The following is a 12,642-nucleotide window of genomic DNA, read 5'->3' on the forward strand; positions in this document are numbered from 1 at the left end:
ATTAGCTAGAACAGCGGTCCCCAACCTTTTTTGGACCGGGGACCGGTGCAAAAAAAATAAATATATTTTTTTGCAAGGACCGGGGGTGGGGTCGGGGGAGGTCGGCATGCCTCGTTTTTGTGGGCTGGGCTTAGCGGCTCAGTGCAGTATTGTCCGAGGCCCGGTTCTGGGCCACGGCCCGGTGGTTGGGGACCCCTGAGATAGAAAGTATAAGATATAAGAGTTTATCTCCTATATCAGGTATAACATGATACGGCGGGTTTACGTTTGGTGCTGTGGCTTTAGTTATTTTAGCCTACTGGAGCATCCCTCTGAGTGTTCTGGATGGTAAACAGCAGTTCCTATATATGTCACAAAACACCTCCAGAAAGGTAGGACTTAACCTGCAGCCACACAGAGGAAAAATTGATTACAACAGGTTCACCTGCCCCAATGAATGGAAAATTCTTTCTTGGTGTGCAGGTGTGGGATCTATGGCAGAATGAATGTGAAGTTTTCTAGATAAGAAATCTATGGGAAAATTTCATCTCTGGATAACAGACTCCCATATCTGTATAGGAAAGGTGGGTAAACAGATGAAAGGAATGGTCCATTGGTTAGTCACAATAGCGAAACGAAATAAGCATGGATACTGAAAGTGAGAATGAGGGAAGATAAACATAAATATGTAATAACCGATGAAAAGGGCAATGTAAAAAGAGCTGCAGTCTCAGAACTTAGTATTCTATCTTGTAACTATAATAACAAATGTGTAAACTCTATTTATAAACAATTGCTGCATCTGTAGAGAATATCTCTGAATGTTATATGGCAGCACATCATTTTTTGCACCAACATAAAAATATAGACCATGTCCCTCATACTCAAACTTAGGACAATAGGACAAATAATTGTTTTATGCCAAGCAAAGACATAAATACATATTGTTGACAACTATGTAAATGGCATGAAGTTATGTTATTGGTATATTGGCAGGAGGTGTGGGAATTAAAGGGCTTGGTCAACTTTGAATTAACTTTTAGTTTGATGTAGAGACAATTAGCAATTGGTTTTCATTTTTATTATTTGTGGGTATTTGTGAGTTATGTAGCTTTATATTCAGCAGCTCTCCAATTTGCAGTGTCTAATTTACCATAGCAATCATGCATTTATTAATAAGAGACTGGAATATGAATAGGAGAGGCCTGAATAGAAAGATAAGTAATAAAAAGTAGCAATACCAATATAATTGTAGCTTTACAGAGCTTTTGTATTTCATATGGGGTCAGTGACCCCCATATGAAAGCTGGAAAGAGTCAGAACATCCTATAACATACTAAAAGTTAACTGAAAGGTGAATCACCCCTTTAATCATTTTGTCAGAAGTATTCAGCATGGATAGTAAAGGGATGGGCCAGATGTTGGGTAGGGAGATAGGTAAAGATGGCAGATTATTAACTTCGTTGTTTTTTGGTGTTATGGTGGACATGAGTACATACAACTATATTATCTGGAGATGAGACTGACAGACATAAATACTCGTAGAACAGTGCTCTCAAGAAATAGGAACAATACTGGGGGAAATAGATATCTGCAGAACTATCTTTTCCAAAAACCCTCTTACCCATAAGCAGCATAATGCAAAGCAGTGTCTCCCTCATCATCCTTGAGGTCAATGTTTGCATTGGCTTGAAGCAAAACCTTCACCACCTCCATATAGCCTAAATGGGAGGCAACCTGCAAAGCCGTCCTGCCCTGATTCTTAATATCCACCTACAATGGAAAAAAAAGAAGCGATAAACAGTCATATAATATAGGTAAAGAGCTTGTATAATTAGCTTTCTGTATTGATAGGTGTGCCTTTTCTCTGGCATCCTGCAGCTCTACAAATCATTACATATATACTGAATTCTGTTGTGTGTTACAAGAGGTTCTTTTTCAAGGACTGACGTGGAGATCATCATCTCAGTAGGGATCATAGGTTAATACTGACTGGCTGACTTTAACTGCAACATCTTCAGTTTAACAAAAAAGCCTGTGTAATGTAATGTAATGCAGCCTGAGTTCTGGTTACTATAATTCTAGGAATAGAAACCATGCTGGGTGCTAGCCAGGAAAATCCAACTAAGCTACAGACATGCAAGCCCACGAAATACATCATTTAAAGAAAGTGTGCTGGCTATGCACTCTACCCCACTTGGGTTTTTTTTTCCACAATGAAAGTAACCAAAATATATTTACAGCATTGATAGCACTGCACGTTATTGTGTTGGTAAGTACCTTGTCAGGGTATTTCTGAAGCATCTCCCTGACTTTGGCTGTATTGCCCTGGGCTGCTTCAATAACCAAGGACGTGGGACTTTCACAATCAGTCTTCTGAGAAAGCAGCTTTTCTAATATGGAAACCAGAGTATCTGCCAAAGGAAATAATAGGCCATCATTTATTATTGTACAGTAATCAGCTATGTGCTTTTATATTCAGAGCAGCCATCAGGAATCACAATTAACAGGCCTTCCCACCAAGGGGCCCCAATTATTAGCCCACCCCACTGGTCATCTGGGCAGATGGCCCTACCAACAAGTAGAATGGTGTTTATACCAACAGCATGAACAATAAGTAACGTACATATGTGTCTGTAGGCTGATTGAAATTTAAAGAACTGGGAGGGAAATTATATAATGTGTAGCTTTAAGAAAACTTATTGGGAAGCCTGGCAGAACTTATCAGTGTAGCTTTCACATCACTAACATCGCTGGCAGACAAATATATCAGTGAGAATGATAAGCTGTGACAGTTACAGCTTTAAGGAGTGTTAAATCGCACCCACAGTGCTATAAACATCGGCATCTGTAGGGTAATAAATGAAAATATGTTCATGGCATGTGTAAAAGAACCTGAATCCTGCTGAGGAGCTTGCAATTCATTTTAATGAAAATCACCGTTATGGACAGGCAGTGTCAAAGTTAACTGTACAGTGAACTTCCTCATTAAGTTACCCAGCCTTGATGCAAAAAATCTTTCTATTCAAGATAATTACACGTTATGGTTATACAGTATATATATCAAATGACAAACAGAAATATTCAGACACTTTTTTTTTTTATTAAAGAAAAAATGAAAATGCCTTATACTACAGGTATATGTACATCATTTCCAAATACTCACTTTTAGACTCCTTGACATTTTCAGTGGTCATGAGGTTGGCATCCTCATCTCGCTGATATGATGTGAGGCACGCAGGGTTGAAGGTCCAGGATTGGCCTCCAACAGAAACTCGCATGTCTCCATCCCCAAAAACTTTGATCACCTTGCCAATTTGTCCCAGAGCCTGTTACAACAAAAATAAGATATGTAACAAACCAGTCTGCTTCATTCTTTAATAGAAGTGCATCAGACAGCCAAGGAAGTCTTGGGTACCCCAAATGTTGCCAATTACCATATCATCATTCATAAAACCACAGAAAAAAATGATCATTTGTCAGCAAACATACAATGTGAACGTACTGCCATTAATGTATTGGTTACAATAATCAAGACCGAAATGGAAAGGGTGCACAACAGTGTGTGTGTGTGTGTGTATATATATAGATGTATATAAGTGTGTGTGTATAGATGTATATAAGTGTGTGTGTGTATATAGATGTATATAAGTGTGTGTATAGATGTATATAAGTGTGTGTGTGTGTGTGTGTGTGTGTAAGTATCGTTATTCTGCACTTTTATCGTGCTACACACACATTGGCTAGGACACAGAGTTAGTGACGTAACACACACATGCAGATAAAGTAAGGGAAATAAACATGTTAATACACTTCAAGACCTATAACAATACAGAAGAGTTTTTCAAGTAACAAAGGTGGAATCTCAGTTAAGATCACAGAAAGTGCAGACCGAGCAAGTGCATGGCTCCTCTTCAGTTGAAGTGTGTAGAGTAAAGAAAAAACTTGCTGTGTGAGATGTTACCTTATCATTATGGAAAATAAGTATCCTGTCCTCATAAAAGTTATTAGGAAACCAACAATATTTTACTTTTGCAATTTACATTCACAGCTACAGCTGAAGTAACTGATGCACAAAGCATCTCCTGCCGCTCATCTGTTAAGTTCTACCTTTCCAGTTACACTGACCAACTAACTAAGCAGAAAAACGTCAAACTCAAGCTTTTGCCATTCAAAAGACCACGTCAGTGAAATAATTATTGCATTAGACATTTCCAAACCCCTAAACACGCCTACTTTAAGGGCCACTGCATTCTACCAGGGATAGTATTGAATGAAATGAAACTAATAAGCAGATGGCAAATGAAAGACATGGCCAAGATTAATTTGGTGTATGCAATGTAATATATAGTATGGGACTCTAGGAAGCTGATCTTGAATATTGGTCTAAGAAGAACATCAGCCACTATAGCACAGAAAATGAAAAGAATATAAAAATATTTAATTAATTGCATAATATTTTTCCTTTGCCTTCATCACATAATGGTGGCAGGATTCCAGGAAAATGTTTATGTTATTTAATCATCGGGCACCCATTAGACATCAGGATAGGCAATCATGGCAGGTTTGTGACTTTTAGTTTGCATTTCATTTTAAGAATAAGTGAGATGACAGTGTGGTTCTCTTACTAATGCAAATGCTTGAGTGTGCTAGTACAAGAAAGTCTTAATGTCTTGCAGTCACTTAATAATTAGCTACGACTGTACATGTTGGATATAAAAGTTTTAAAAGGATCCAATTGTTTGCAATGGGTTACTATTCTCTATTCTAATGAGCTCTTTGCAAAACAGCTCATTAGAATAGAGCCCCATATTATTGTATATTATATTGCTACATGACATTTCTGTAGACACCACTCGTCCCTCTTCAATCTTCAATCCCAAGAACCATTGTTTAGTGGAAATGGCTTTATGCAGATGTAGGCAGGACCTGATGTGCTGAATAGTGTAGAGACACTATAGCATTGGTTCATAAATGCCCAAAATGTATTCAAATAATAAGACAACCTGGCTAACTCAACATCCAACATATACCTAAGTGTAGAGGAAAGTAATGCACATGTGGAGGCCGTTTTTTGTAATTGTAATTAACATTAGGTATACTATCTATCTCTACACTAATGTACTATGGCTGTGGCAAATACTGTATATTGGAAAGTTGTGTTATTAGAGCAGAGGCAGAGGCTTGTGCAAAGCTGGAGTGTTACATTTTCTGGTCTTTATGTGATGCAATTTTTCCTGCACAAATTAGAACAATCAATTGGCATGCAGTTAAGAAGAATCATTTTAATGAAACATAAAATATTAAAACATATTTATATTTAAAGTAAACATGTACACAGTTCCCATTAAGGCACTTTGCATGCAGTAGATGTTTTTTTTTCTGGGCGGAAGGAAGAGGCGATTCATTAATGCAGCATTTATTTTGCTTTTATTTTTGTAACCCTTTGTGGAATCCTTTGGAGTGCCCATTTTCCCATTCTTCTATTGGCCACGGTTTGGGAAGATGCATCCGGACCACATTTCCTACTTGGTCAGTGTTTCGGCGTTTTGGTCCTTGTCAGCTCTTTTTCCTCTCGCTTGGTAGATTTTTTACCCTGATTTAGACTTTGTGGTTGACCCAAACTCACAGGATGGTTGAGCCTCAATTAACATTTGGAATTTCAGGCAGGAGAAATTCTACAGGATGCAAGATGCCTTAAGAAGGTAATAAGGAGACAATGGCTATAATGGTTTCCCAATAAGTTTCACTTGGAAATGGATCTATAAATACTTGTGTTACCAAGCACAATGATAAGACAAATGGAACTACATATGGTGTTAGAAGACCCAGCTCTATAATAGAATGGCTTTATGTATCAGGGCTAATTACTTCCTGTCACTCACAGAAACCATATCATCTGTCCACTCCCCATGACCAACTTGAAGCTTCTTGACTGCATCCATGTTATCCATCACACGCACAACATCACCAACCCAAAAACTGTTTTGCTAAAAAAGGAAAAAAAATAATAAGCATTTCCTAATGTATGTGTAAAGCAAAGGGGAAGCAACAAATGAAATATAAATGCATGTAGGCTTTGGCAGAAAGCACATTCGCTCAGTAACACAGGGCCCATGAATTCTCTTTTAGAAACACACCATAAAGCAAACTCAAAGAAAAAGCCCTGTGAATGATGCTGAAAATGTCAACCCTTCATAAATCTGGCAGCTCGCACTTATGGATAAGTCAAGGATTTTGGTAACATATATTCCTTTATTGGGTTAGAAAATGCTGTTTGGAGTGTTATTTCATAAATGATGGTTTATGAAATAACTTGTCAATGGATCCAATAAACCAGCACCTCTTCCTTCCTAAGCCATTTCCTTGCAAAACAGACCGTAAATGTATTCCCACCAAGTTCATATTATTTTTCTAAGACATTCTGTTCTAGTTACATATCTCCGCCACTTAATGTATAATGGTATTTAAACCCAATCTCCTCACATTTATGCCTTTACTGTCTGCAGACTGTAGAAGCTTTTGAGACCTACAGCCCAACAAACTAATCTCACAAGTAGGTTAAACTTAAATCCTATTATGAATTTATTATGAACAGACACACATACAATGCTAAAAAAGAGCAATGTCAGTGCTATCAGGCTAGGGCCACGGTTGCTACCTTTTCTGGAAAAAAAATACCGGCCTTCCTATATTTTTATGGGTTTTCCCTATAAATAACATTGGCATCAAGCAACATTACCTGCCAGGTGGCAACCCTAGCCACATCAGGGCTGAAATAAACTAGCTAAAATAAGCAAGATTCTGCATTTTGACCCTAAATCCACTGAAGTCTGTTTGCGGCACTTCCAATTCAACACTTCTGAATGTGGAAAAGAGAGGAGGCTACCGCCTGCGTTAGGGCTGAAATCAGACAGCAGATTTTGGCTAGTGGTTTTCAGCCCCCATGTGGCCCTACCCTCATTCAGCAGTGCTTCACCATAAACCCTAAATCTTTTAATGAGTAAATAAATAATCCCCAGGCTTCCATGTTTGACATTTATTTTCATAAGATAGGCAGATTGTAGCTGAGTATACAAACCTGATGGCACGTTAACACCTGGCTTATTTGCTGCTATGGCTAGATATGTGGGGGTCCAGGCAGAATTGATGGATTACACCCACATTTAACACATTTTCAGATTATTTCCAGAGATCTTCTTACTCTTGCCTATTACAATTCTCTTTGAATTGAAAGAGATTACCCGATGCAGTCTAGGCCAACACACAGACCAATATTGGATTAGTTTGGTTAAAAAGTAAACAATTTCCTGAAATATTCAAAAGGTTTGGCCCAGGGTAAAATTTACTAAAATATATGAAACAAATATGCATATCTACCGTAACGTAATGTGTGTCCTTCTATCTTGCTTCTAACAGTAAATTTAAATTGGATGCATTTATCACTCTTCATCGTCAAATATATATACCATTTTCCTGAATGATTAAATAAATATATTTTTTGGACTGTAAGATGCATTTTTAAAATATTGGGGCGGCAGCATACTGCAAGTATATTAATATTAGCAGAGCATATCTGACCAATGGAATGTGCTACTAAAATGCTTTTGGAACTATGGCTTTCTTACCAGCAGGACCAAGGTAGGTGGTAGGAGATGTAACCAGGTACAACAGCGGACACCACTTGTTAACTGTTCCTCGTTGGCTCACTGTGTTGGTTCTGGTTGCCTCATTTAGAGTTCTCATTTATTCATTAATTTTGCCATGAACCAGGGATGACTTGGGCCCAGCTGCCCTCCCCTCAACCCTCCTGTGTACAAGTGGTCCTGCTGCAGACAGCATGGGTGTACATGACTAGCGCAAGTGCTCCTGTAGCATATGAGGCTATTTTCCAATAATAAAAGACAAATTAATGTCCACGTTGTTAGGCCCACAACTTCACAAAACATCATACTTCATACTGTTTTAAACAGAGAGCTCAGGTTGTTATAAAAAGTTTTTGGCCTTATTCTTGAAAAGGAAAAAAACATTCCTTTTGACTTAAGATGTCTACCCAATTATACTTTGCCACTAAGAATTGAGCTTGGCCAACAATAACCCCTCACAATATAACTCTCCCTCCTTTTATTATGACAAGCAAATTACCAGTGCATTACTGTTTTGAATTCTAGTCAAAAAGTTTCATTTGTTTTCCCCTAAGAGAAATGCACTAAATAGTTGTAAGAATTTTTTTACTTCTTGGGCAACATCCAATCTCAAGCTAATTAAAAAGTACCTAAACCTATTTGCTGTTCCATATATTGGAAAAATGTCTAAATGGCTGATACTTTGATATTTTCCTATATCTGTAATCTTCTTATGAACACTGGGGAGCCCTGATGTAAGGCTGGACCAGCAACAGGGGCCTGAACTGAAAGAGTCCAACAAATGCTGTTGCTGGAGCTAACACCTTCCCTTTAGTTAAAATACAGCATTGTCTTGGTGACAAGGATTGGTAATTTTTTTTATGGATACCACTTTTTGAAGCCACCACTAATAAAGTTGTCAATAACTGAATCTGCTCTCAGTGATGCAGACCAGCAGTTTGTTTTTTTATTGAAATAAAGACCAACTTCAGGCTCTTTGAGTGAAACCAAAAGCTTATTATATTGTTCTTATGGCATTACTTCATGAAAGAGAAATGTATACACACGTAAGAACAAATGCTATTATATCCAAGGCTAAGTAAATTACAACATCAAAGTGGTTCCTCGTGGGAACAAACCCTGGTAGTGCAAAGGGTTAATAATGTCACCAGGCTTTAAATAAATGGCTAATTATACATTTTAACTTGCATTCCCTTAAATATTTTGTGGGATATGAAGGTCTAATTACGCATGACAGCACAAACAGACCAATTGATAAAATGTGGTGCAGATTTTACTCTAAATCTCATATTGAGGCAGGAGCTAGAGGGTGATATCCGCAGCAGAAAAATTATTATTTACTTACTGCAAATACCAAAGAATCTGTTTTGCATATAGTAATGTTGTCAGGCCTAGGGCAGCGGGATTTTAGGGGACACATGCCATCCAGACACATTCACATTGGTTCCAAAGCACTGGTGAGATCTGATAGATTTTTAAAAATTTCCTGCACCCCATTCCCCAGTTCTCTGGACCAGATGATGAAAACTTTGTGCATGTGTCAAGGGGAGAGGGTGGGGCGGGGGGCGACAAGCATGGCCAGGTGCCGGCTATGTAAATCCATTCCTGAATGTTCTGGTCTATTTAATAAGTATGCGTCCAGCACTCACTCTTTCATAAATGCCAGAAGTTTAGCTACACAAAGTCTACTGTAGAATGTTCAACATTCCCCCAATTGTATTATTATTATAATTTATTCATATGGTGCAGACATATTTACAGAAATAAAATATTATTCAAATCAGTCCCTGCCCCAGTGGAGCTTACAACCTAAGGTACTTATCACATTCACACAACACACACCATTGATGAGAATTCAATTCACCTGCCTGTATGTATTAATTAAAAAAAAAACCAAAGCTTTCCTTAAATTCTATTCCTGGACTTGAGTTCCATACCTTTGTTAGAGCCCCGGGATGAAAGGTCCATCGTGTCTCACTGTTGTACTGAACTCTGACATCACCTCGCTCTGTAATCCTGTGTACTGTTCCAGTCTGACCTATAAACTGCACAGACAAACAAATACTTTAGACTTACACAAGCGCTTAACCTTAACAGATCAACAAATGACTTCGTCTTTACTGATAGTTGCACTACTACAGAGGTCACATGGGTCACAGCAGCACCAGGGCTCATATGGGGCCCCATATGCACAAAGAATGAGGTCTGTATTCACAGATAAAAGAAATTGCAACATACTGTATATGGGCCAACACACTCCTAACTGCATTAGTTAAGGGAGACATGTGCATTGAGGGGGTGAGACTAAGAAACTGGTTGGTGAATAAAGGAATGGGTGTCTGAGGAGGAGCTAAGAACTACTGTAGTGTTTGGGCTAGGACATACTGAAAAATATTTACAGATTTTCAAATGGTTGGTTGCAATATTTCATTTAGTTTGCCAAGCAAAATTATAGTTTCTAGTGTGATATTTAGAGGTTATATTTGAGCTACTCTGATAGAAAGTGGGATTCACCTTTTTTAAAATAAAACATGATATCTTAAGTTAAAATGAGATTAAGAAGAATGTATATTTTTAATAGCAGGTGAAAGAACTACAGTATGCTTGGCCATTATATCTGCACTTAACCATATAAATATATTTAGGACAAGGCACATTCACCAAAAAATGTGTATGACTGGTCAGAACAGGGATGACGCAGTTAGCCAGATTGAATATTTTGCAATATATGCACATACAATCCCTGTTTTGTTTAAAGGAGAGGGCATTGTTAGCACTTACATACACACATTTCCTATACAGTGAAATGGAGTGCAGAGGATTTCTTGCCTTTTATGAATTTTGTGGTCATACCCTCATTGCACCCATACATGAGAACAACTTTCCATTCTTCTATGGCCATTACCTCTGCCATTTTAGGGTTCCATCCCCCATGTCCTTCTTGCATCTCTCGTAAGATCTCAACATCTAAAAGACATTTCACTTTGTCTCCATGCTGAAACGGGTGCCTTTCTGAACTCTCCTTTCTTTGCAGCTCAGCAGGTTTACCTGAAATAAAGAATACAGAGAAAACCAGATTACATATATGTTTCAGTCACAGATGTTAATGTGAACATGTGAACAGTTTTGTACATACCAAGCTTGGGCAAATGATCCTTGTAAAAATGTCCTCCTGGAGCATCAGTAATGCACTTAAGATCCACCTTTCCTTTGTGGCCAACTCTGTACACATTAGTGGTACCATCAGCCCATGTTACACTCGCCACACTGCGGCCAGTCTCTACATCCCATCCTCGTATATCAACGACTCTGCCAACTTTACCTTCGCCACCTGGAAAAAATGACAGGCCCATAATTTTCCTAAGCAAAACTCAACAACTACTGCTAAAAAATAACGATACACTGTTGTAATTTTCTTTGCCTTTGTTAACGTATCTTCATGGATGGCAATGTAATGGAGAAGAAAGAAGGAAGGTAGAAATACTGCACTTTATGTTATAGGGCTTATGGTACAACCCTAGTGGTACAGTAACCTGATGGCAGTGAAGATTATAGGGGTCATTTACAAAGGCCCAGAGAAGAGGTGAAAGAACACTAAGAGGCTCTGCTCTTGGCACTCTTCCCCAAGGAAGCTCTGCCACTGACTAAGTTAGGGGACAGCTAGAGGGATGCCTACACGCCCACAAGGCAGTCTGCAAAGTGCAAAAAAAATAAACAATGGTATCCATTTTATATCACTTTTCACATGCCTTCCCACAGATAAATTACCCCTTATACTTCTAAGGATTTCTTAAGTAGCCTCCCATATTCCTCTTCTGCTGCACCTGGCCAGACTCCATTAGGTTGATGATCAGTGAGCTCATTCATGCATTAAGCAGTAGCTATGGTATTTAATATTTCTTGCACTTAACAAGCAGGTTAAACAACCAGTTCACTGAGAAGCCCTCAGTATAAAGAAACCCAGCTTATTACAATTAATTACTTATTAAACCCCTTGGATGTTGCTCTCAATGGCTTCAAAGCAGTAGCTAATTTTTTAATTACAGGATGTTTTGGTTGTATAAAAAGCAGGTGCACTGTCAAACAGAGCCTCCTGTAGGCTACCAGTCCACATATGGGCTACTAAATAGCCAATCATTGCACTTACTTTGCACCACCCAGGAACTTCATACCTGAAGCAGCTTGTTTAAACCAGTAAGCTGGATTGGGAACAACAATCAATTTCAGTTAGTAGCCTTGTTTAGTGCAGGAAATAAAAACAATAGGCAAAAAGAGTGTTTATTAAATCACTATTGTTAATAAAAGGGTTTACTGCCCCTTTAACAATGATTTAGGAAACACAATCTGCCCTAATTATGCACTAGCCCTGCAACATGTAAAATGTATATTTTGTTGCAAAACTATAAGCTTGTCAAAATCATCTCTTTAAAACTGAACACTGAAAGTTGCAAGATCTTAAAGGAAAACTATACCCCCAAAATGAACACTTAAGCAACAGATAGTTCATATCATATTAAGTGGCATATTAAAGAATCTTACCAAACTGGTATATATGTTTAAGTAAATATTGCCCTTTTACATCTCTTGCCTTGAGCCACCATTTCGTGATGGTCTGTGTGCTGCCTCAGAGATCACCTGACCAGAAATACTTCAACTCTAACTGTAACAGGAAGAAGTGTTGAAGCAAAAGACACAACTCTGTCTGTTAATTGGCTCATGTGACCTAACATGTAGGGTTTGTTGATATGTTTGAGAGTACAGTGAATCCTACGATCCCAGGGGGCAGCCCTTATTTTTTAAAATGGCAATTTTCTATTTAGGATTACCCAATGGCACATACTACTAGAAAAGTATATTATTCTGAAAATGGTTTATTTACATGAAGCAGGATTTTACATATGAGCTGTTTTATGCAATATCTTTTTATAGAGACCTACATTGTTTGGGGGGTATAGTTTTCCTTTAAATTCATCTGCAACCCACCTTATTGCACAGGAACCTGCTGAACAGGTTACTG

General features: G+C 38.2%; 1 protein-coding gene across 3 annotated transcripts in view; it reads right to left on the reverse strand.

The window, feature by feature from the left end:
* mib2.L (MIB E3 ubiquitin protein ligase 2 L homeolog) overlaps positions 1–12,642 on the reverse strand; it is a 63,863-nt gene that overhangs the window by 12,765 nt on the left and 38,456 nt on the right. For 2 of the 3 annotated variants that reach the window (XM_018224229.2, NM_001127831.1), the window contains 6 exon segments: positions 10,762–10,956; positions 10,531–10,673; positions 9,563–9,670; positions 3,146–3,308; positions 2,260–2,393; positions 1,604–1,752 (listed from right to left, as the gene is read on the reverse strand). In XM_018224229.2, coding sequence (XP_018079718.1) covers positions 1,604–1,752; positions 2,260–2,393; positions 3,146–3,308; positions 9,563–9,670; positions 10,531–10,673; positions 10,762–10,956 — 892 coding nt within the window. 3 annotated transcript variants of the gene reach the window in all.

This window comes from Xenopus laevis, chromosome 7L (genome assembly GCF_017654675.1).
Source record: "Xenopus laevis strain J_2021 chromosome 7L, Xenopus_laevis_v10.1, whole genome shotgun sequence".
NCBI lineage: Eukaryota > Metazoa > Chordata > Amphibia > Anura > Pipidae > Xenopus > Xenopus laevis.